Genomic DNA, 26,302 nt, shown 5'->3' with positions numbered 1-26,302 from the left:
CAAACAAAAGGATTCGTGAGAAAAGCAGTGCGGTTGTGCCAGCTGCAGCTATAAATCGCCTTAAGCTTAATCGATGGTGTTCCATTGTCTTGGTCTGCACGGTCGAAGTTGATGGTGTCGATGATTCCGTGGGAAACATAGTACCGTGAACGAAATTCCAACTGCTAGTGGCAGTGGTGTTTGACTGCTTTTTTTATTTTTGCAAAATTTTCTTCAAATAGCAAAGGGAGACTTTTCTAGGCGAGCACCAAGAAGGCAAACTAGAGCAAACGTTTTGTGCATTGCCACAATCGGTAGTCGTTGGTACATACCGGTCGTACCTAGGTCAAAATCAGCAACGTCGCCATTGGAGCTTAACGCTTCATTAAACCTCTGCATACAATTTAAATATTGGTTTTTCGAGCTACTTCAGAGTTTTGATTGCATGATTTTGTACAAGTTTTGCGTCTAAAAGATGAGGCGATAAAAGTTTACCGGCCACTTGAAGCGAAGAGCATGAAAAACGATTCCCGCATATCGTTACCGCTTAAAAGTGGTAAAATATGCTTTAGATTCGTTCACGCTTTCAACTATCTTTGGGGAGTGCCAGAAAATATGCTTCTCCCGTGTTACATCATTCAATAAACATAATCAATCTATTAAATCTCTTCAGAAAGAACGTTTTGCAGTGAGGTTTGCAACAGGTTTCGCATCGCTGTTGCACCAGCAAACTTCACTTAGTTTTCCCCTTGGGGAAACCTGTGGCCCTCCGATAACCATCTGCGGTGGTTCCAGGTTTCATCCGGGTGATGAAACAGCCACAACACACGGCCCGGGCGCAACCCGAACGAACATTGTTTTAAATGGTAATCCTGCATTATTCAGCATGCAAGTGGTCGTGAATAAGTAATCGCACGGTAGTCAGTTAATGCAAAACACTAAAGTCCGAGCAACCAGCCAGAGTCCTTGGGAGTGCTCTGCCCGGGAGCTGTAAAGTATGCTGCTATATCTCAGTTGCGAAATGCTACCTGTTGCCTGGAACCGTTCAACGCAAAGAAATGTACCACGGCATTGTGCACGGGGGAAAGTTTGGCCCCACTGAAACCAAGTTGTGCAACAAAATCATCAAAAGTTAATTAGTATGCAATTGTTTTGGCAATTTTCCCGCATTAATAGATGCCGTTGGTTCGGATGAAATTCGGATGAAAGTTATGCTAGTGCTGCGCGTTGTTGTTGAACTTCTCTACTGTTTTAACCATTCTATATTTTAACGTTGTTTTGTTTTTGTATGTTAAATTAAAATAATCACATGATCGTTTTTTTTTTCTACACCAGTTTGAATTTGTTTCGCACCTGCTGATTCTTCCGATAGCCATTTCTCTACATGTCCCCAGTTCGTGGCTACCTTAGCCATGAGTAGCACCAACAACCACCCTTTCTCCATTTTGCTGCTGAACCTTTGTAGGCCCCGGCAGAAATAAATATATCCATTAATAAATAGTTTGAACCGCTAACAACAATGTGTAATAAATTAGTATAAATTACTCTTAACAATGACTCACCGAATCACATCCTAACATCTCTATGAATGCAATTTGTCTCCTGTCACCTTTCATAGCGCAGGTTCGCTTCTCGAACTTCGTACCACTACATATGTGTTCGCGCGATAAGGCGCCATTGAAAACATGTTTTTTTTTGTGTGTTTGTGTAGTTTTTGTGGCTGCAACAGCCGATGGGCCGACTACTCTTCTGATCGTTTTGTTGCATTCCTGGTACCTAATGTTCCAAGCAGGTTATACCTAATCTTTCTGCTACGTGTTACACACTTCCTAGCTGTCGCTATCGTACACACACACACACACTCAACGGGATGCTTCCGAGTTTGTGGGGTGGTTTTAAATTGTTCTCCTGTGGGAGTATAAAACCCGGACTCAAATACTCATACATATAAACGGATACACACAGCTTCCGACGTTCACGCGAGATGTCTTGGTAGATCTTCCGCTTCATACATACGCAAGGACACACACATCCAATCATGCACACATATACACTCGCATACCCATGGTGCATATAACCCCTAATGCCAAAGAGTTGCACACACTAACACCACTGCTCTACCTCCTACGCCTTTTACACCCTGTTGTGGGGTTTTTGGGGGGATGCTAGTCGGGGGTGTTACTTCACGCCAGTAACGCTTCGTAGCCAGGGTTTGTAGAAGGTCGTCCGCATGTAGACACCGGGCAGATAGGGGGCGGCACACCGGATACCGTGGGATACGGTACCGACCAGCTCGTACCGGCCATCGGGACGCTGCAGGACCAGCGGACCACCGCTGTCACCCTGTGTGCGCGGAGAAAGGAGAAACGTAGGTATTTAATTACATAAAAGTTCTGTCTGCCCGTTACGATGCGCCGCCTGATGCAGCTGACGATCGGTTCGTTTTAATTAGAAGCGTAATGTCATTTTTATCACGTCACGTTTTGTGTGGGATCGTGTTCTAAAATGTCGCCATAGTTTTGGGTGTATATTTGGGTAATTAAAGGCGCCGGGGTGGAATGCACTAGAATCATAATGGAGCAGCATAACGATGGCGTATTATGGAGAGGTAATTGGATCTATTTTGAAGCGTAACACAACACTGTTCAGGTACATGCTGGAAGGCTTTTGTGACTATTCATTAAAGCCATTTTCAGAGTTAAATTGCTTTTTATGGCATCCATTGTGTCACAATTTAAAGGAAATAAGGGTGGAATAGATTTGATCATATAACCTTGAATCTTTTCCAACATAATTAAAGTCATCTATTGTAATATAATTGTAAAAAAAACTTAACAATTTAGCACTGCTCCCTAATCATCTAACTTTTAAAACAAAGCATTTGTTTAAACATAATTTGTGCCATTAAAATCATACAAAGCAAGCTCACGATTGCTACCGCATAAATTAGTCATTCGTGGCAAATCCTTCTGGTGGTGCTCGCATCAGCACATTGTGCTTGCTGGAAGCATACTGGCGAACCAAGAGAGCACGTACATCGCAAATTCCCACGGTTCCTGGGACCGCATTCTATCCGGCGTGGCACCATTCAACAAAAGCGCCAGCAATTTTTGTTCATTATGCTAATGAAATACTTTCAGACGATGACGGAAATTAATTAACCGAAGCTCCCAATCAATAATACTGAGCTCCCCCGGTGTACCGTGGACGAAAGGAGTTGGTAAGGATATGAGGGGAATGCATCAAATCGTGGCCCGTGGTCCCGGTAGGATTTCCCAACCAGCGTTTACCTCGCAGGAATCTCGCTTGCCGTTTGCGTAACCGGCACAGACGAACGACGGTAGGATCTTCTTGTTGTGTCCGGCCATGTGGAACATCTCCTGGCAGACGCTGTTCTCGATGACCGGCACCTGCACGGTTGGAGGAGGGCCACGATTGGAACACCATTTCCGAGTCGAGTTCATTTCCACGTTGTCGACACCGACGCGGTATGCAAATTAGTGTACCGATGGGTGGATTGGCAGGCGGAGCCCAGAAAGGGAGGAGGAAAAGAAAATCTCATTAGTTGTAATGCGAGTTGTTGTTTGCGAATGAGATGATTTAATGTTTAATTACCTGCACTTCCTGGAGGACGGAGGGTACACCGCCACCGTAGGTCAGCCGACCCCACCCCGTCACGGTTGCCATGCGTCCAGTAAAGTCGGCATCATCACCTGGCATACAGATTGGCACTGTTCGGGGGGAAAAGCGAGAGATATGCATGAGACAAGCAAGAAAACCGATGCCGAATCGCGATGGCACAATGGGTGAAGCTGGAACGTAAAGGATACTCGGGAGTTTCCCTGCCCTGGCTGGCTAATGGTTGCAGCAATCAGCAACGACCGAATGGCCGAGTTGCTGTGATTTGCCCACGTAATGGAGTGGATTAAGCTGATTATGTAAAAGGTTGGAAGTTGTTGGGAACACATCCCGCCTGTGCACGGGGAAAATAGTTTCTTACGAGAAACAGTCGCCACTGTGTAGGCGTCCGGATGGAGGAACTTGATTATGAAGACCGGAGTTTCACCGTCCCGCATACCAACGAGGTACGTATTTGACATTTCCACGAAACGAAAGCCACTTAACCGAAGAGAAGCCAACTTTCCGATCGGGGATGGGAAGAATGGGATGTGTGACGGGCAGGCAAACTTACCTATATGAACGTCGTAATGGATGGGATTCTCGAGCTCCAGGATGGCCAGATCGTTCTCGAAGGTGGCTGCATCGTACTGCCGGTGGACGATGACACGTTTTACGTTCTTCGTGACGGAACGCTTCGTTTCTAGGTCGCTGGAGATATCGAACTCGCCGAACACGGCCACCAACGAGGCAAGGAAGCTGCAAAGGAATGGAAGGACATTCGGGTTTTATTGCGAACCTTTTGAAAACTGAATCAATTACGTGAAACAGTGCCCCCAAGTACCACCATCAAAGCTTGTTTGTGGAGGAGGTATTGTTTTCCCTGACGCATTTCGTTGTGAGAGGAAATTGTTCTTCAATTTCCGGGAATTCCTTGCGATGCTTCTTGAGATGCTTTTAACCTGTAACGCATTTATTGCACTTTGATGCGTTTCTCGTCGCATTTTCAAATCCAGTAAAAAAGCTTTTCTGTGGTAGTTAGGGATATTCTTTCATCTAAATCGCACTACCTACCCAGGTTGACAGTGAGCAGCAGTGATGACGTATTCGTTCGTGATCAGCACACCACCGCACTTGTTCTTGGTGAACAGTCCGAGCCAGGTTGACTCACGTACCAGCACCTGCCAGGGCCATTCGCCAAACTTCGATGCCTTACCGCCTACCACGCGCCCACTCTTCATCAACGGCCGCTGGCCACAAACTGGAAAACGAAAAGGTGTATCAGAATATCAGCCATCAGCTCGTCAGAACTCCCCCCATCCCGGTCCCACTGAGTGTCTCCAATGCTTACGAATCTTTCTTCCTCCTGCCGGCTGCTGGTCCACCGTCTCGTTCGTCTCCTCACCAACGTCCTCGTCCTCTTCCTCCTCCTCGTCCTCACCGTCCACGGCGTTTTCCTCCTCGTCGATCGTTTCGTCTTCCGGTGGGGCGGCGGTGGTGGTCGTCGTCGAGGATGGGCGTTTGGTGGGGCGCTTCGTGACCTATAAGAGTGGTTTTTTCAACTGATAAAAAATGGAGTTGCTAATTTTTTATCATGCATGCCTAGTTGGTAATCGAACCTACCTTGGTGGGTTTGCGCGTCGTCGTCAGCTGGGTTGTGGTGAGGTCGGCATCGGCCAGGGTGGGTCGGGTGCTGGGTTTACGCGTTGGTCGCTTGGTAGTGGACGCACGGACCGGTTTCTTGGTCGTGCTAGCAGCAGACGATGGTTTTGGAGAGGTGGAAGGCTTTGGTCGTGAACCGGCTGCAGTGCTGCCACTGCTGGGGGATGTGGAAGGTTTCGGTTTCGTGCTGGATGGTTTAGCCGGTTTCGCGGGAGTATCGCTGGCGATCGGTTTAGTGAGCGTGGTCGCAGTGGTCGGCTTGGAACCGGTGGTTGGTTTGGTGGAGTTGCTTGGTCGTCGTACCTTGGTTGGTTTCTTCGAAGGGCGAGACGATGGTTTGACGGAGGTTGCGTTACTGGCGGCATTGTCAGCAAGTGCCGTCGGTTTAGCGGTTGGTTTCTTCGTTGCGGTTCCGGAGCTGGAGGTAGTACCGTTGGAAGGCTTTCGGTTGCCACTGGGACGCTTCTTCTTCTTTTTCGGCTTTGGAGTTGTACTGGAGGTAGGAGCGGATCCTTCACTGGTGGATACACCCGATGAGGGACCCACCACGGTGGTTGCGCCCAGAGATCCAGCCGTACTGGTGACGGTCAGGTTTTTACGTTCCTTGAGAATTTGTTCAAGCTCCTCAAAGTTGCCATTAAATGTCTGCACAATCTTGTTGACCAGCATGTTTACCTTGTCCTCTTCGCTGGCCGGCGTACCGTAGAGCCCGTTCTCGATCTTCGTAATGTTTGACATGGTGGTAGGGTCCGTTAGGTTGAGGTTAGGATTGCGCACCGGCGGGAAGTTGTTGATGTCATCCGGTGTCGTGTAGAGTTCATTCTTGAGCGTGGATGCCTCCACAACGGACGGTGGCCCATACGTTTGCATGCTTGGTTGGTTCGGTGGGACACGGTTTGCGATCGGGTACGTTGGAGTGGAACCGTATGAAGCTGTCGGTCCATACGGAGCGTACGTGGAGGACGCGAAGTTACTTATCTTGTTGTTGTTGTTGTCAACTAGCGTGTAGATGGCGGTAGAGGTGACAGCATTGTCTAAGGCGGGACGGTTAGTCGATCCGAAGTATCCCTCATCTTCAAAGTCTGCAATCGAGGACATGTACACGGGCGGTGTGTTCTCGTAGAAACCGGGCCGAGAACTGCTCGGTGCTACCGACGAGCCCAGTTTGTTGTTGTTCCATGTGGAAGACGTAACCAGCCCAACTACCGGTTTCGGTGTGATGTGTACCGTAGGCGAAGGATTGTCAGAGGCACTTGCAATCTGAATGTAGTTGACGTTGGCTAATGTCGATGGGTTCTGGTGGGATAGAGTTGACGACTGTACGATGTACTCTGGCAGCTTGATCGTTGTGGCAATTGGACGTTTGGTAGCGATCGTTGTGATTTTCTTGGTCGGTTGTACGGAAGATATGGCCACAGTTGAGCCGGGTCTCGTCGGACCTGTGTAGTAGCCACTGCTGGCAAGTGTATCGGTGGTGATGAGCACAGGTCGCTTGGAAGTACTCGACGATACTATAATCTTTGTCGGCGGTGGTCGGTGTGTCGAAGAAGGCTGAGGTTCACTTTGCGGAGCAGCGGATCCTCCATAGGAGACGGCACTATTGGTCAACATTGTGGCCTGTACTACAACCGGTGCTAACGTTGGCCGCTTTGTGGGCTTTGGACTGTAGACGTAGCTCGTCGATGGAACATTGCTTGTGGTGTGAGTGACCGTCGGTGCCTCAGTCTTCTGAGGCTTTGTGATGTAGAAACTGGTCGGTCCATACTTGTCGTAGTCGATCGAAGCCGTGCCGTAAGTGGACGGGACGGTGGAAGCCTCAAACGAAGCTTTCGTTGCATTCGCATCGTCGGTTTCATACTGTGGGCCAACATTGGAATCGTTCAGCATAAGAATGATCGACTCGATCGAGGGTATGTTGTTCATGGAGACGGTGGGTTTTGCCTGGGTGTCATTCTTAGTGTCATTTGAGATTGTCTGCACCAGAACGTACTGGCCACTGTTGCCAGATTCATTGGAACTCGGTTGCGTCGGTTTCGGACGTGGTTTAAACTGGGGCTTAGGATAGGTCACCTTGACAGGCTTTACCGTAGGTGCGGATGGTTGGGGCACCGCTTGGGATGCCTGCGGTACACCGGAAAAGTCATTCGGGTTTGCATAGCTCTGATCCACGGCACCGTGCTCGTTCAGGAGATCTGTTTCGGCGGCAGGATGCGTAATGTCACTGTGATCGAAGAACTGGCTGTTTTCCTGGAAAATTTGATTGGCTATTTGCTGGACACCGGTCGCAGTGATATCCGTGCTCGTTTCCGTCGAACTGGCGGATGCACCGGTGCCAATCGTTTCGATCGAGCTGGTTTCACCGTACGCGCTGAGCAGTGAAGGGATCTCCGCGCTGTAGACATTGTCCTTGTTCACCTGCACGTAGTGCGTTTCATCCGATTCCGTTGTGGAAGGATATCCGAGGGACGATGCAGGCAGCTCTTCGCTTTCGGTTTTAATCTTGTTGGTGGAGGGCGAATAGACAGACACCGCATCGCTGGCCACATCGTACTTGTTAGCGCTGATGCTGTTCAGCACGATGTCCTCGTCCAGGTCGTCATTCACGATGTAATTGTTGTTCTGGATTTTGGTGAACAGTGGCTTTATTTTCTCACTGCTCGCCGTATATCCTCCACTTGTGTCGGTTTCCAGCGAATCTGGCTTTGAAGCGCTCGGCTCCATATGCACCACTCCTTCCCCGTAGCCACCGCTCGAAATCTGGCTGCCGAACTTCTCGTACTGACTTGCAATAGCCGAGCTCAGCGACGACTGGGCCGTCTGCTCGGTGGTGTTGATTTGCTCCATCAGCGTGTCCGTGGCAAGGGTGTCCTTGGTGAGGGGCAACTCGCAGCAGGTCCCAAACAGAAACCCATCCATGCAGGCACCCACAACTTCACCCTGGCGCTGGAAACATTCGTGATTGAACATGCAGATCGTTGGGCCACGTCTTTCCGGCTCACGTTTCAGTAGCGACCGCGTAGCATTGCAGAACTTTGGCGTAATTCGGTACCCACCGAAAAGTTTTCGACTCTCTGTTCGGGGCGAAACGAGAGAAGGCGGAAAGAAGAGGTTTAGAAAAAAAACGGTAACGAATAGAAGAAATAAAGAATAAAACTCGTTGCACTCCGACGCTTGGGATGTTGAAAAGCTGTCACAACGCTAGGCACTGGAAGAGGAACTGGAAAGGGGCGCTACTGGGTTCGCTTCGGAGACAGGCGGGAAAAAAGGTACGTGACCTGAAACGAGCAGAATCTAGCACAAGTTCTTTGGCATTCTATCTGCAGTGTGTTTTGGTGCAGCGCTGGGTAAACAGTAAATTTTACTGCCCATTTTTTGTGTATTCACCCCAAAAAGGAAACAAGGTGAAAGAAGGTGGCCCCCGTACATACACATACACGGGGGCCCATTTTCTCGAATACGGCACGAAATGTACGATGCTGCTTCCCCGTGTGCGCAGCATCCCACTTGCAGCTCGACAGTGCCGTTTATCTTCCAGCGTGTGTGTTCTTGTGAACAAGAAAAAAAATGTATCGATTTTTCGTAGGCGTCAAAAAAGCACCGGGTTTGGGAAGGATCGGATTGCATTTGTTACGGTTTTGGCGACCGTTTTGAAATCGGTATGTTGAAGAAGTGAAATAAAACGAGCAAACAAAACATACGGCCACCAAAACTCAAATGCCACCATTCACCCAACGGGTGGCAAAAGGTTCGATCGATGCCGGCACCCGGGAAACTCGGGGTTTCCACCTCTCGGGCATATGGTTTTGGGTTGGCTGGGATGTCGAGCGCATAGGTCGTGTGTTCGGTTGTTCTAAGGGCGTAGTGTAATGCCACAGCCCATTTTCCGATGCCGGCATGGTCACGTAGAATATTGCACCATGCTTGCGGGGAACACCGTGGTCGAGGCAAAGCGTGGGCGAAAAATCGGTGATTGCTCCAATCACGTCCGGAAGCTTTTCCGGAGCGGGTGGGGAGGGTTAAGCTTTTTGCACGATTGACGTTTGAGGTATGCCGTATGGACGACCAGATTTCAGTGCGAGCACTGGCACGCACTTGGGTACGATGAATCAATTTCGGTAGTTTAAATGGAATTAAACAGAGTGTCTTTTTAATTAAGCGAAAGTAAATGAAATACTTTTGTTGCCATAAAACAGAACGCAATAAAATGGAGGACCAACAGCAAAAATGTTTGATTTATCGTGATGAATTAACAGAAATGGCGCTACCAAGGTAACAAATGACCTGTTCTGCGGGGTCCTAGACATCCTTTACCAAAACCGTTATCATTACCATCCCATCGGACCGGGAAAGCGGAAAACCATTTACCGTTTCCCAATCAATCCTGCACAATGGGCGGAAATGCGTGCAATATTTAACATTGCGTTTGCTTTTCTTCGTGTCGTGGTTTACCTTTTCCCAACCCAACGTTTGCAGTACGTGTCAAGATCGTGCCAACACCGTTCTATATTAATAAACCGCTCGCAAAAGCGTGTAATAAAATGGCAGCAGCGCTGGGAGGTGCTTTTTCGGTTGGTGCTTCTTGCCGGGCATAACAAGTCACTTGCCGGACCGGTACCACCTGCTGGTGAATGTCGTGATCCCCGGCGCAATTCAAACGATATGCGTTGTGTATTTATTTTATTCTACCCTCTTTATGCCCCTCCCCCCCTCGCCTACTTCACTCCACTGCCATTCTCGCCAGAAAAAAGGAAAAAGCGGAACCGGAAATGGCAAAGGTAAATGTTTGCCAAGAACGGGCATGACCTCGCCCTGTTTGAGTGGGCGTCGTCAAGGGCGGGATAGGTGATCCAGTGGCAAAAGAATTACAATCAACGAACAACTTGTACAGACACACGCACGCATACAACGGTCCACTCTTGACACGTGTGCTTTGACGTCATGGCTCGCATACGTTAGTGTTGATGTGGCGCAAGATTACTTCTACACGAGGATGTTCGTTTGCTTAGAATATGATGTAAATTGAACAGGCACTTGGAATGTGCTGTTGGTTATTATCATTTTTTTCTTCTCTCGATTCGCTTCTTGATGGTTTATTAAATATTGGCATAAAACGAGCCTTGAAATGAATTTACTTTCTTCCGGTGTCGGTGCCTCCGCCCGTATCAGGATCGTACGATAAGATTCAATGTTTGTGACGCACATGATGTTTTGCGGCACTGCCAAATGAAGGAACCTCCCAACCAGCCGAGAAGCAGATGATATCGATCAACCCAGGGCGGTCGCCCGTTGACGCCTGCAAACACATTTAATCGCGTGCCAGAGGGCGTAGGCAATTAATTTTCTTTCCCCTCTCGGGGGGTCGTGTTGCGTTCGCTTCATTTCACGCGCGCACACCGCGTAAGTGGTGTGTAAATTTTGCACCCCTCGGTAAAGTGGGAAAGCTTGGATCGAGCATACCTCGCACACAAGGGAGGGTGTGCTTTGGCCACGCGGATCGTCGCAATGGTGTGAATTTTTGACTTTTGCTACGCAAAAATAAAAGCACACGGGTCTGACGCTGAAGACATGGCGGTGGGAGAAATCATGAGGGAAGGGATGTCGGAGCATCTCGGAGTAACGTTGATATGCTGGAATTGCAGGAATGTGTCTGCAGCAGCAGTGGGTCGCAATGTCGTAGCGGGTGCTGCGCATCATTAATTTCAATGTACATTCTTTGTTTAATGTACGTGTGGACGCGCGAGGGTGAAAAGTGAAATCTCGTACGAAAGTGAAATGAGAAGCTTACACGGATTTCGTATAATGAATAGTTTGTTCCCATCTACGGCGTAATCGTTGGCAGCGTTAGATTGATGGTTTAGAGTGTTTTCGGTGTTTTATTCGATACTTAGAGGAGATTATTATTAAGCGCATATTGCAAAAGCTTCCGGAAGCAACTGAAAACATTCCATTCTTAGAACTTGTAGGGTTTTGAAGTTTAGGTGGCAAATCCTAAGAAACCTCTGGAATTGTTTCCGGACAGTTTCGGAGTTCAATTTCAGAAGTTTGTACAAGTAACTGGCAGTTGCGGAAGACGTGTTGTCAAGGTTGCTCTGGAATTCTTCGCATTTAATGGAGTTTAAGCAAATTGATTCTAAGTTTTCTCATATTAGACGATTGAAAAGCTTAATTGGAGTCAATCGTGAAAGCTTAGCATAGTATTGATATCATCTTGCCAAAGTTCCTGAAATTATGAAGGAATAAAGAACTACCTGTAGACATTACAGTTCAACTTGAAAAGAGTTTGCTCCACCTTTTTTTATTTTAGAATGTTGATAATTCCAAGATAATAAACAATATTTAATTATTGTGTGCCACAATAGAAAGAAATTTGAATAAGAATTTTATCTGACAGACAAATGATGATAATCCTCTCCTTTATAAGAATGCAACTGTATATCACATCACCACGGATATTCTATTGTTGAGCAACTATAATTATTTCATTAAAACTCCCACAAAATGACATTCAACCCGATGATTATCACCTTAAAATGGCAACAAATTTCCATAGAAACTCCGTTAGAATAACCCAGCGAGAAACAGTCCCCAATGGCACATCGTCCGAGGCATAAAGGAAACTAGCGGGTGGATACTGGCAGTTCGATAGGCCCTCCTGTGGTGACCTGAATTTGCTTTCATTAGCACGATTGCCTGCATCCATTGCCGGTGCTCGTGTGCACCAGGTAGAGGCTTTTCGATTGTCCTTTCAGCCCAATCATCCTACACCTACACCGAGACGAACGCTCGCACCGAATTGCGGAGAAACCAGCCTGAGCCTCTGCAGTGTTTTGCGGTGTTGATCTAATTTTGATCCACAGTTCGGTTGGTGCTGTTGGTGTTGGTAGCGGTGCCATGCGAAACCCGACGGCCCTGGGGGATAAAATACCTTCCTTACACACGTTTAAATGCCATACCGATCTGTCTTCATCTGCAAATCCCTACCGTATAATCCAAAAATTTTGCCGTAACCGGTGTGGTCTCGTCTACGAGCAAATGTCAGGCAAAATGTTTCGTGGTAATCTGTTTGCAAAATAGAGGAAAAGTTACTGTTGGTACCGTCGTTCCATGGGAAACGAACGATGGGAGCAAAGTTGGGCCGGGTGCGGCTATCGCTCGGCTAGGTGGTTTGATAAACGTAACCTAACGATAATCGTTTGGCTTTCATGAATAAATATTTTCTCCTGCAACTGTACGGGTATAAATTTCGTTCTGGTGAACCAAGCAGCAATAGTGGCTGTTAATGAGACAGCTTGCCAGTTTTGCGTGTACAAAACCCCAAGCCGGGCAACGCTGGGAAGTCGAAGCAGGATCAAACAGCTTTCCGCGATTGGCACGGTGCCAAAACAATTTTCCCCAGAAGCGCCTCCTGCCGGTGGTAGCTGAATCGTTTAGGAAACGTTTTGCCTGTGCAATGCAAATAAATGCTGAAGAGCGGATCCTTACCGGGAGGTATGGTCGCTCGTTTCAAAGCAAATTATCCTGCCTTTTTCCGGTTGACGCTTTTGCGTTACGGGTGAGCCGTTGATTATAAGGACGAAGATAAAGTGGATAAACGGTTTGGTTGCAACATATTTTTGAGGCCAATTATTATTACTTTTTGATTGTGTTATGTGGAATGGCGTAAATGTTATGGTAACAAAGCGAAAATTAAGGAGTGATTTAAATTAGATTTTACGGGAGATATTACATTATGGATGTTTTTTGTGCTTGCCGCCAGTAAATCGTTTCAGGTTGGTAAACTCATTTTGCCATTGAACCTTTACTCAGACCAGCTGCTGTTGTTACTGTTTTGGAACTTTTCTCTTAGAATTGAGATTTAGTTACCGATAAGAAATTTAATTTCACCTCCTTACTTCTTCACGAACGCCCAGTGCATTTAATAAAGGGAAATAAATAAATGCACTCTATTCTGATAAACCTGATGGAAGGTGAGACGAATCATCGAAAGGTGATAGAAATCAATCTCGAAATCTTTCCCAATCACCCGAACGGACCTCCTAGAGACGTTTCGTATCTGGGGTCTATTAATCATTCCACTTCTCGAGAACGATTCAACAGCAGTCTTGCAACGGTGGAGTAAGTAATTAGGGTCCGAGCGTTGGTACTGTCCGATATAAAGATATTACGAAAAATGCTACAAAAGAGGCTGCAATAAATCAAACAGTTGCTCTTATTTCAATCCCTCCCACAGCTTCTATCGCTGGGCGTAGCAAATTTATAATAAGTCTCTTCCAAAACGATCCACTTAAAGCACCGGACGGTACGGGCATTCGTTGATCCTGAGCCAGGGCCAGTGTCTGGGTGGACGGTTTTAGCCTGCCGGAGGTTCATTAATCACCCGAGTAATTGGGCCAAGGGTTCACAGGTTGAAAAATCGGTCCCATTCTTCGGGGTCGGCCATCGCCTCGGAAGCGTTTTCGAGGACGTCCAGGCGTACGAAGCACCCCCCTCCAGAATGGTGCATTTGTATTGTGTTTGTTCAGGCCCACACCGGTAGTCACCTGGTGAAGCTTTACGAGCTTGGGAGACACATTGAGCTTTACCAACGGAGTGGGCAAAACAGATGCGAAAACTGCACCATCATCTGTAGAAGGTTGAACGAGATGCTCGAGGTTTGGTGTGGGCGTCTGCGGGGGATGAGTTTTAGTGATCCGTGTTAGGTGTGTTCCCCAGTTACGGGATGAACTCTGTGGCCATCTGGCAGGTGTGCTCCGGTGGTCCAAAGAAAAATTGGTTTGATTAGCTATTTTAGTTGGACTTAAGTTTTTGTTTTTTCGAATAAATAAAACCTAATCGTACATCTCGAAGGTTAGCTGATGATTATTCTTTTGTTTGAATAAGCAGAAAATTGTTTTTATACTTTGCCCTTGGCGTCATTGTAGCAGTTCTGGAAGATGAATCAGTTTTTTTCTAAACTACCGAAAAAAGCATTTCGTAAAAACAATTCCGATGAGATGATTTCCACTAGCAAACGTAGTCAGCATAAAGCGGAGGACCTTTTCAAATTTTCATTTAATGCTTCTTTATCTACCATTCTCAATCCGTAGTCCCCGAGGACTGGTGTAAAGCAAATGAAGTAAGGACCCTTTTATACCTCCGTATCGTTTGAATCGTGGTGAGATGATGCGGAAAATTAGTGTGTTTCGCATTTCGAAGGTGTTTGGATTATTCTTTCCCTTAGTTTGACCTTTGCTTCTTTGCCATTGTTTTTGAAGCAAGTACGGTGGTGGTCCAAGAGAAGCACCATTTTTCCCAACCAGTGCAAGTCGAACAGAGTGGCTTAGTCACGTTGAAAATTAATGTGGTGCTGTTGGCCAGACGAAATAAATCGTCGACGGCGGACTAAAAATAAATGTTTGCACTTTTGCATCGTTTACTGTCAAATAAACGTTATTTGTGTGCTGAAACTGAGTTTTAATATTTTTTGGGAATGCTTTCAAAAGAAAAAAATGGATTATGATTGGTGGCTAGTAGACAAACCGGAAAGTTTTGGAAGGGTTCATTATTTATATTAATAAGAACCTTTTAACAATTGAAAGTCATGGCAGTTATATTAAATTTATAGCTTGGGTAATCTTTTTATAAAAAGTTGTTTAATTAGTCTTAAAGATAGGAATTCTTTTGATGATAGGAATTTCCGGTTGATATAACAGGTTAATGATAGTAAAAATCAAATTAAGCAGCCAATCAAAACAAAGCCTCACATTGTTGCTATTGAACTACCGCCTGCCCACTGAATCGCATTGTAAAGCTCTCGACCTAAAACAAGCAGCTGACTGGAATCGAACCAGGAACGCAGTCACATTCCTAACATACATCACGCTTATCCGGTTCGTCACCGTCAGTCAATTGGGCGTTCAGAAGCGCAACCTTGACGGTCACCGCCGAAAACTGAACCCCCCAAACCGAATCCCGAACGCATCCCACCATAGCGAAGCTTCTACGCACTCGAACCACTCGTACAACTGTTAGTTTTTTTTAGCGGCTTTCTCTTTTGCCGTCATTTCTTGCTCTGTTTATTTTGCTTTCCATCTTCGGCCATCCGTGTTCCGATTGCCGGTCCCGAACCACCGAGCGGGAGTGTGTTTTGTCATGAAATCAAACGAAAACCTTCCACCCACCGTACAGAAGCCAAAGCAGGGGTCGTTACCTGTCCGTCAAAAAAAAAAGCCCCCCAGAGGAGGAAAAGATCATCGTCGATCGACTGCCCACTAGACGCGACGGGTTACGAATTGAAACACCTGTGGCCATGTACGGCGCAAGAAAGCATAATTGATGATAAGCGTTGCGTGATGATCGCGATTTGAAGGCTTTGTGGAAAAATTAATCTAGGCAGAGTTTAGGATAACCTGTGCGTGGAGCTGACTGACTGACCCCGTGGGCTATCTAGATGGTGTGATCGGAAGTCGTAAATAAAGTGGACCAGGCTAAGGAATTATACATCTTTTCTTCGTGTTGTGGAGGATTTTGACATCGTTGGGGGTATGGTTAAATATTGGAATTTTTTCGGCGTACGTTTGTCTCGTTGGGTGTCCAGAGCGAAGCTGAGATGATGGGGAGTTATCGCTCACCAGCGATCGTACAGACCGGAAACAGGAAATCGGTGGTGCCAAATGAAACGCCATCGCGCTTGCTGATGTTCTTTGACGAAGAAACCCCAAAACGAAGCGATCATTCGCCTCTGTGCAGGTGTGATAATCTTGATCTTGAGTATTTGCACCTTCGTCGAACGTTTGCGTGAAGCTTCTGGAGCATATCGCACCCCTTATCTGAAGCCACTCGGACGGATCGGTTACTTTAGAGTAACTAATTTACGACGCTGGAGGCAACCCGGGCGCCTCGCTTCGTACACTATTGGGGTCAACATTTGGCCAGAAGAAGTGGAATAGCTCACACGCCGGCCGGTGACCGAGTTATCACACCACTCACACACGATGGGATATGTGCGGCGTGCGTGCGTGGAACCGGGTCGGTCCGGAATAGAGTGGACATAGTGTGCGCTTTGTGAGTTGGATGGCTAATTGGGGAGTGAGTGTTAGGGAAAAAATATAAAGAGCGAACAGAGAGTGAAGAAGGAAGAGAGATGTGCCATCTTCATGTCGGATGTCTGAATAGTTTAAGCATAATCCGCAGTGGCATAATGTTTGACACCCTTCTGGTGAGCTTGATGAAAGGGGTTGGAAATGAATTTTTGGGAACATATGTTCCCCTAATTGGAAGTGAAGTGAGTACAACTGTTTGGATTCGTTAGTGAAAGATGAGAGTGAACGTTGTTGAAAGATGTATGGAATGAAACAGTTTGAGAATTGATTTTGTTCTTTTTTCCGCTGTATGAAACTCATGTTTAAATGCTTGAATTCATCAAAATTGAAGCTGGGATATCCACTCAAAAATCAATTTTATTTCTCTTTTATCGTTAACACCAGTTTTTGATTTACCGATCCATCAAAACTAAGCTTGTTGTTTAAAGGCAACATAGTTTTTTCGTTTTCAGCCCCTTCATTGCTTCAAAACCTCGAGCATATGGTGTGATTTGATGATGAATTGTTATGTTTGGGGCTAAAAGCTTTGCCTAATTTTGTTTAACTAGCCACCATTGTTATCAGCCTAATGAAGCTGTTAATAGTACCGCACTTCATTCACACGTGGTCCAGTTTAAATTGTGTTAAACAAAATAAATCTTCACAAACGAAGAAATAGAACGATTATTCACCCTTCCTGCTTCGCGAAGTACGATCGAATGGGTGTAACAACAGCGGGGAGAAAAAAAACGTACACATCGTAAAAGAGTGCTGCTAGTAACAGTAGTTGCTGATGAGCGTATTGTGCATCACGCAGCTTTATAGCTCCCATAAAATTGATCCATTACGTACCGGAGCGATTACATCACACCGCGGCTAGAACGTTTGCCACTTCAATCCACTGACCCAGTTCGTTGCACCAACCGTTACTGGGTCATCTTTGTAGGTTTGAATTTTAAATTCTTCCACGTGCGTAGCCATCGATAAAGAAGGATGTTATTCTGGCAGTGGTGTTATCACAACGGTATCCCAGTTTGAGTTTGATTAGGAGGAAAGGTTCGTTCTACGGGATTATCATGATCGTTGATTGTGCGGAAAGAAGATCATGCCGACCGGCTAGCGGTATCGTACTGATACGGATGAACCGATAAACTGTTTAAGGCCATCCGCCTGCAGACGAGTCGGTTTCGGCACTTCAGAACGCAGCAATTGAATCGGGGCACTCGTGGCAAAACGGTGTTTACTGATAGTATGCGAGATCAGTTCTGTTGGAATAATAATTACAACATTTTAGAAGATATTATTCTCCAATTTCTTTTGAACCCATTTCCAAGCGCCATATTTCTATGTCGGGCAGCATAATGAAGTGATCGCGAGTCGGGCAATCGCTCATGCTTCATTAGCACCAACTCGGAACTAGTTTGCTGTATTTAGTAACGCACCAGTGGTGTGGGAAAATCGAAAATTCGGTTAAATGTTGCTAAATAATCTCCAAAATTGCAACCCCAAAAATGTTCTGCCCGGGAAACAGCATAGCGAAACTTTTTCCTTAGCTCAGAAGCTAACCGTCTGTTCGATGGTGAACGATCGATCGGTGTGTATAATATTGCGGGCTGGATGGCTTTTCACACAGGATAGGGTGGTTTTTGCAAAACTGAGCAGTACTTGGGATCCGAACGGTGGAGTTCCTAATGAGTGAGTTAGGTGAAAATTTAGCGTTGAAATTATGGTGAACCGTTTCGGGCGTACGGGCGAACTTTCCTGCAGAGCAGCCAGATTTGAGCTATCATCTTTAATTTTCCGAGAACTCAAAGCGAGAAGATTGCGAAATGAGGGAGGTTCTAGGGTTTTACCGTTGCAAAACTCTGGCAAAAAAGCGATTAGAATAATGCGACTCCATGCAAAAGGGGGAGAAGCCGTAAATCGATTGCTGCTCTACGCAAGCATCGAAACGTACGCAAGAAATTAGGTCACCCGAGAACATCCTGGGCAGAATTGGGCAGAAACGGGGAGGGCAGACGTATTGGGTGTGATAATTTGCACAACAGCTCATCGGTCCATTTCTACCAGCTCTGAACGAAATGGGTGGTTTGGCGTGAATTAGAAAATTGTTAAGTCAACCCCAGGGCGGGCAAGGTGTTCGATTCGGGTTGCTTTCCTTTCTAGGTCACCCCACCCAGTCTGCCTGTGTTGCTGAAAGTGAATATCATTGAATCGAAACGGGAATTTGATGACATATTGGATGGAAAGCCGGAGATCGTGGCATAGCGGGCATGTGCTGTGCGCGTGTGCTAGTTGGGAAGCGATAAAAGAATTTCTTCGAAACATAACATTCCACGCGAAGATGCTGGAAGGAAAAAGGGTAGCATAGAAGCAAATCTTCACTGCATTTTAAATATTAAACAAAACAATCGGGCCGGATTGTGGAGAGCACAAACATAAAACAAAACGGTAGAATCGAACTATAAATAGAGCTGCATTCCGTGGCAGGTGGAATAATTGGGTGGAGAATTTATCTGCCCCGTTCCCGGCAATCATCATCAGTCTTGACCCGATTCTGGAGTGGTAGTGGAAGAATTTGTTGAAGAGAACGATTTGAACAGTGCGAACGTGTAAGAAATTGTCTAGAATGAGCTTCAATTGCGCTTGAATTGCTTACGAAAGAGAAGAAGTTTCACTTCTACCATGTTGGAGATCGGGATTGGTTTTTGGATGCTGAATCTCGGTAAAATCACTCACTTCGAATGTAGATATGTAAATTAATTGCTCTAGGTGAGTAAGAGATGGTCCACGGTATCGTGCGAACAGCCACTTGCTTAGGTTGGCCTGCTGATGGTTTGCATGGGATGACGATGATGCAGGGTTTGCGAGTATGATCTTGATGGATAGTCAACTTTTTTTTTTACTAAAATGTACTTCACAATATTTGAATTAGGAAATGAATTACTTGAGGAAAAGGAAAGGTTTATTAACCACTATTTTGGACGTGTTTTATGCTGATATCGAATATTAATCTAGGATATAATTTCTTAAAACAGAAGATGGTCATATTTTAATGTTGTGCTAGAAACGGGTGATGTTATGTATTTATGCTCGATGTCTAATGGATTTTGAGGTCTTCATTTCTTTGGGTTTGTCTGAATGATTGGATTTAAAAATGTTGTTACAGCTGATCGCTTTATTAATCTGTCCAACTAATTTCAAGAGCGAACGACGAAGTTATCGAAGCGAACCTTCAATTGATATAGGGTTGAATGGTAGTCCCATAAGCACTTGAAAGATTTGTAATATAATATAGTAATATGTAATGTAATATAGTAGGCTATCATGATCTCAATTAAAGTTGCATAAACATAAAACCGAGTAACCCTGCAGACATTATTGGAAGTGTTTCTTTTTCGTATGGATTTCGATTTCGAACGATAGCAACCCGATAAGCAACCACGCGTCCAGCTGGTGAGAAGAACCGGCCGGGGTTGGAACGTCACCGTACGCAACGGGGAAAGGTGATAGTTTGTCAAACCGTTCAGCACGTTCGATGCGCATCGGACGGGCGCATATGTGTATGCTCGTCAGCCGGGGTGCTGCATGCGGGCACTAACACGCACACGGTCCCGGGGAGCATACACACCGAGCTTGCCCGACTCGTTATTCCCGTTATGTCCTGGATTCCTCTGCCCGGTTTTCGCTCGAGCCAAACGGTCAAATGTGGGACAATCCGGTGCTCGGGCGGTACTGCGGGGTTTCGTTGGCAAACGGCGCAAGTGCGCCATATAGCCACTGTTAGCTGCAAATGCGTTTGCGTGCCGTGCGACAAAACGGTGGCTCAACATTGATGTTGGCGTTTTGGTGGCTTCGATATATTCTAGGCACGCAGACCAGAGTAAGCGTCTCGGTGCTTGGTTGCATCCATCACCGCGAGTTGCGGGTCCGGTCAGCGTGCAGTGAAGAGAATCCCGGACGTGATTGATTGCGACCCGTCTAGATGGGATGCAACCAGAAGTGTCCTGGGCATGTTTTACTCGAGCAGATAGATGGCTGGACAAAGTCCAGTTCTACACCGCAATGGATACTGATCTGTTGGAGGAACGGGGCGGTGGTTAACTTTTTCTACCGCTCACTCAATTGCTAGGGTTTCCAAGAGCCACCGTTGTCCATTTAAATTAGCATCATATTCTTGGCTGACTTAATTGCATATTTCCTAAGCGTTTTCATTGGCTTCTGTTCGCTAGACTACACTGGAGATACACGGAGTTGCATGACGTTTTGAAGTCGATTCGTATTCTAAGAAAGTTCTCGGTAGCTTACACTGGAAAGGCGTTTGATTAAAGCTGGTCCTTTCGTCGTTTAGAATATTCACAAAATATGCATCTGAGTTAGAGTAAAAGATTCTTTGCTATTGCAATGCCTTTTGCGGTTATGATCTCACCTGAAAGTAGAAGAACACATAATACAAATGTTAAAAATGTGTACGTGAAACGTTTTATGCTGATTTATTGGCATTAATCGTGATTGTATCAATTGAAACCAAAAACAAAATAGAAGTATTTTTAGTGTAGTTAATGAAGGTTTTTTTCTCAATGATCGTAGTCAAACAATTATTAGCAGCACTATTTGGATTACTCTCTTCGAGAAAACACCAACTTTAGCCACGACTCGTGAGTTGCAAGCCAGCTATTAACCGTGAACAAAGGTGGCGGTCGTACAAAGATGCCGTAAGTTAACGTGACGCACTTCTTGTAGTTGGTCCGTTATGATTGATTTCGTTCTTTTGTTGCTCAGTATGTGGCAAATAAAATGGCAAATTTGCTACGGTAGGGAACGACGTCATCGTTCCATTATGGTACTGTATCAACAGTGTGTGGTCCGGTTGAGTGTAGGGTTCGAAATTTTGTTTTACGATCATGCGACGGATTAGTCCGAAGCGACGAAGAAGTAAGAATTTTTCCTGTGGGAGATGCATTGGGGGATGAGTTGAAAAACAGAAACGCAAAGAGACTAAAGCGCCATCTTCTGGTACTGGAAAGAGTGATGAGAAAATGGACACCTGCAATCACCGGGACTCGTAAAAGAGCAATGAGACCGTAGCAAAATAAAATCCATCATCAGTATCGTACCTCGGTCCAGACTGGAGGTCGGTATAAGGCAAACGTTTGTGAAAAAAGCATCACAACTCCTCCACAATGTTTCAATTTTTTGTTCATCAGCTCCCCCGCAGGTTACCGGTGAATGCGAAATGAGCACAGATTTGGTCAGGTGCGCAGCATAAATAGCGGCTCGAAGCGAAACTTCCTAAAAACCCCAAATTTTGTTGAACCTCCCTTAAAAAAAACACAAACTTTCCCTCTCGCGATAAACCCTACGCCGTGCGACGGATGCCAAGTGGAATGGTGTTATTTTCCGAAAATAGCAAACTCATAAAGAGACGGAAATTGACCGGTTGCTAATTTTACAACCGCTTCACTGGGCAAAGGAAAAACAAAACCCCGGGATCGCAACCCACGCTCCGGTGGTCAATGTTTGTTTAGCGTTTTTCATTCGAGCGAACGATTTTCTGACCGGATGCAGAAACACCGGAGCGCCGGACACTACACAGCACCGAATGTGGAAAGCTGTCACAATAAATGATTAACATAATTTAAGGTTTCGAAACTTTGGAACCCAAAGCACTCGGCATGGAAGAGTTTGGATTGGAAACCGCTTTTGCAAAGGAAAATGAAATCACGCGAGAACGATAAGAACGTTGGACGAAATGAAAGGAAAAGCAATCGTTGTAGCTTTGTTGGAAAATTCATTCACTCGGAACGTTTTCTATTTCTCCTCCTGCGCCAATACTATCTGAGAATAACCTCGTTTATCTGAACTTCTGTGGGCTACTCTTTAATTTTCCTTTCAACGTTAGAAAGCGTTACGGTGCGTTGCTGGTGCGAAAGAACAATCCGAAAGGATTTGTAGCATTAAAACTATCTTTCTACTGGGGGGGTGGTGATCACGATCACGAGATCCAGTATAGTTTTCTTCACTTTCATGCTAGTGGCGCTGTGAAAATAGGTGTGCACTGCGAACCGTAACGTTAGGAGAAAAGTGAATTTTCTTTTTTCGTTTTTCGTCGATGAGCTGACAGAATTGGGGCAGAGCTGAATTAGATATCTACTTGTTTTCTCCTGCACCCACCACACGTCCTTGTGCGTTGGACAACATTTGATGGAAGATAGTGAGGAGAAATTCGATCAGAAGCCTATCACGGTTGTAAAGCGGAGGTAAAACTGGTGCGTTAATTTTCACTGAAAGCAGCGCTTAATTAGGTATACATTTAAATTAGTTACAAATTCGTTTGATATGAAGCCTAAGGTCTTAATGGGACCGTTTCCCTACGTTGAAGATGCTTAGATGATATATTTATTGAAATTATTTTTTCCGCTTTTACAAATTCATAACAAATTTCCAAATTTAAGCCACATGAAAAATCACCAAAATTATTTTTTTTTTACAATACAATAATGTTTTTCATATTTTTCACCAAAGCAGCAAATAAAGCGTTGTAAATAATTTCTTAATTTTGTGACAAAAAATCAATTACCTATTCAAAACATGGCAAAACTCACACAAAGAAGCACTCTGGAAATGACACGTTTGATCGTTTTGTGACAGTTTTGATGAACCTGATGAGTATTCGGTACCGTTCCATTGGTGGGAACAAGCTCAATTGTCGACAGTAAAAATCAACTATGGTGCAATCAGTGTTCGACAGAGTGTAACAACAGAAAAACATAACCAGCTTTGGTTCTTCTATACAAAAGTAAACTAAATTGGTAAATGGGTTGTTCAGAGCTGGACATTGTTACAGTAAACTTTTAAGCTGTCGTAAAAATGCTACACTGAAAGTATACCTTCAATATTATTAAAAGTAGTATACAAAGGTTTTAATCAGTATACAAAAAGTATACCAAATCACTATTTGGATAATAAAAGTATGCTAAGATTATACTAAGCTAGTATTAAAATATGCATTTAAAGTATACTAATGTAAACATATTATGTAATATATGTAATATGTAATACAAAAGCAGTGAATGAATTTCAGGAATGTACTATAGTAGTATACAGTCAGTACTTTTATTTATTTTGAATAGATTAAATTCAATTTAATTTATTTGCCAACATTTGAAAATAAGTCAGCATTTTATTATATATTTAGTATTCTTTTAGTTCACCATTTTAGTATACAATATAAAAGTGTATTACCATAGCACACTAGATGACGTTTCCGGTAGTCAAACATTTTACGTCGGTGTGCGCCTATCGAGTCGAACGTTCCGGGTACTCCTTCACCAGACTGCTCCTTCGACGTCATTACCCCCCGTGGCCATACCGTTGTGTTGCAAAGAAGGTAGTGGCAAAAATGGTACAGCAATAGTGTCCAAAACATGACAACTGCTCTACTGGACAAACTTCATGTCGTAGCATAAAATTTTTAATGTTTCCCATAGCAGCAATGCTTCCGTAACCTCGACCCGGTTTGTAACCGTTGGCCAAGACCGTGCCAAAGCTGGAAAAATCCGTCGGTTGCGCGTTTCCCTAAAATCACCCAGTGCTCACGACTGTGGATGACATCAAACCTAGGTCGGACATCACGTGAGTCCGTTTTGAAGTTGGTGGCGTTTTTCTTGGTCTTTTCCGACTTTTAAAACACTCGCTACCTTGAATTGGTTGTTTTCCGGTTTCCTAACCAATCCGGTCACCGAAAGCGGCGCAGACAACGAACCCGGCGTAACTAGCCGGCGTGTCAGCGGGTCGTGCGACGCGGTTCCGTTTAATGTTTCGTTGTTCGTTCTCCCTCTCTTTCACCATCTTCTGGGGCTGGTGCGTTTTGTATGGCACGAAAATTCGGTCTCGGGATGGATTTGACGGTTTATGATTTCGGTCATCCATGCCGCGCCGGCTAGCGTGGTGATGTAGGTTAGTGAAACAATTGCGTTGGTAGGGAAGGCAAACGGCGGGTGTGTTTAGAGGCCGTTGCCTTTTGGAGTTTTATTTACGTCCCAGCGGAGATCTGTGACAAGTTGCTCGGGAAAGCTCAGTCGTAGAGCTTAATGTTGGTATGTGCGTGTGGGGTGTAAGAGTGCATGATTCGTTTGTTGCTCGTTAGAGAGCGAATAACGAAAGGGAAATTCGTTGGAGCGATAATCAACTTAGACCATAAACGGAGTACGCATTTCAATGACTTCCTTGCCGGATGTCTCGCAAAAATGCCTAAAACTATTCTCAGAATCAGAATCACTCATCAGTAACAGTTCAAGAGTGTGTCCGCATTCATCTGCCGGAATGCGTCCCAAATCGAAAGTAATAAAGTTGTATAATCTAAATTTTCTGATTTTCTTGCTTTATGCTTCGCTGCATTCAGGAACAAATTCGGTGGGCTCTCGAACTTCCCAATGAAGCGCCCATTTTGTAAGCAATAAACTGTAAGACAGGTTTATCAAACATCAAGTAATAAAGTCGATATTAATGATGGATCCCCCTTTGCTAGAAGTTGCCTAGGTCTGACCCTTCTTTATTCTCTATTACTGTTTACATCCCACTCCGGGCGATAAATTCGATACTGTTCGCTATTGTGAAGCCCACTTGATTGTGGGTATTAATCCAACATGCTTCGAGAACGGTCCTGGAACATGCAAAGCATTCGTTACGTTGCAGTTTTGCCCGTTGTGAATGTTAACCGGCAAGTCATGTCTAGATTGGATTCGTTCCTCGTTGTTTTGGTACAACTTTCTCCAGTAAAACAACAAAAAAGGCACATACTTTCATAAGAAACAGGACATTCACGAAGCAAATGCTCGGGCATCTCCGATGAAGGTGGACGTGATTGTTGCAGAGCTTAAGAATGAACCGGTTTTAACGCGATCGAATGGAAAAAGGCGAGTTCAGGGAGCTACAAACACTTTACACTTTTCAATATTTTTATTTTTTATTTCGATGAGACTTTGTATTTTAAACTTACTGTGAACATTGTGACGTAAACGAGGCCTAATACAATCCTTCGCGGTGATAAAAAGAACAATTGTGATTAATTTTACTGTTTTTGTTACTCATCCCATTGTGGCATGGGATAATTAAGGGGAATTTCACCGAAACATTCACCATAACTCCCTTTCACGTACTAAACAAAGAAGCTGGACTTGAGAATCCAGCTAGTACAGGTTTGACACCTCGAAAGGAGTATGGAAGAGCACTGGAAAAAAAATATAATCTTTCTTTTGGCAATAGCTGATTGATCGTCACCAAACAAAGCAAGGTAATGAAAACACAAAAAAGGATCCTCAAAGAAACTCATGCAAGAAACGAAAAAAGGCATATCCATACATTGGTTGACCACAAACAGAGATGAACCTCACCGGCAGCAAAAGTGGTCAGCAGCCCATTATCACTGAATTGTCAGTTTGGTGTTATTGCAAACTGATGGCCGGCACGTTCAGCAAAGTCAAACAGCTCTACAACAACAAAAAAAAAAAAAGCCCAAGCCACAGACAGTTTTCACTTTCCATTGAAATCACCGTGAGCCATTTCGGTCATCGCTATGGCGCCCGCAGGAATGGGGGATTTCGGCTGCCCGACAGCCGGTAATTTTGGACATTGACTTTTGCGTTTTACCGGACCGGGTAGTTCCGTTCCGTGTGTATGTGCGCGGGTCGATCGATCAGGCGATTGGAAAGAAAACGAAACCGATCATCGATCTGCAGTGATGGAACGATCGGGGAAAAAAAAACACTGCCGGCGATAGATAGTCGTAGTGACGACCGGATCAAGGATGGATTGAGGTAGAAAAACAACAACTCCACACGCGATGAACGAGATGAAGCGAATGGAGTATACCGTAATCAAATTCTCAATTTCCCGGTTTTTGGATATCAGGGATGCAGTTTTAAATTGAGTTTTTCATCGACCGGTACGCTCGTTTCCTCGATCGATTTCGGGGTATTTAT

General features: G+C 45.1%; 1 protein-coding gene across 1 annotated transcript in view; it reads right to left on the bottom strand.

Annotated features, from left to right (window-relative positions):
- Positions 1-2,157: 2,157 nt before the first annotated feature.
- LOC128303985 (serine protease filzig) overlaps positions 2,158-26,302 on the bottom strand; it is a 35,030-nt gene continuing 10,885 nt past the window's right edge. Inside the window, exons 2-8 of the mRNA XM_053041094.1 lie at positions 5,221-8,330; positions 4,949-5,138; positions 4,672-4,858; positions 4,172-4,356; positions 3,595-3,710; positions 3,270-3,389; positions 2,158-2,322 (exon numbers count right to left, since the gene is read on the bottom strand). Of these exons, the coding sequence (XP_052897054.1) occupies positions 2,158-2,322; positions 3,270-3,389; positions 3,595-3,710; positions 4,172-4,356; positions 4,672-4,858; positions 4,949-5,138; positions 5,221-8,330 (4,073 nt within the window). The remainder of the gene's footprint in view (positions 2,323-3,269; positions 3,390-3,594; positions 3,711-4,171; positions 4,357-4,671; positions 4,859-4,948; positions 5,139-5,220; positions 8,331-26,302) is intronic.

This window comes from Anopheles moucheti, chromosome 3 (genome assembly GCF_943734755.1).
Source record: "Anopheles moucheti chromosome 3, idAnoMoucSN_F20_07, whole genome shotgun sequence".
NCBI classification, from domain to species: domain Eukaryota; kingdom Metazoa; phylum Arthropoda; class Insecta; order Diptera; family Culicidae; genus Anopheles; species Anopheles moucheti.
This window is presented reverse-complemented; position numbering and strand designations above follow the sequence as displayed.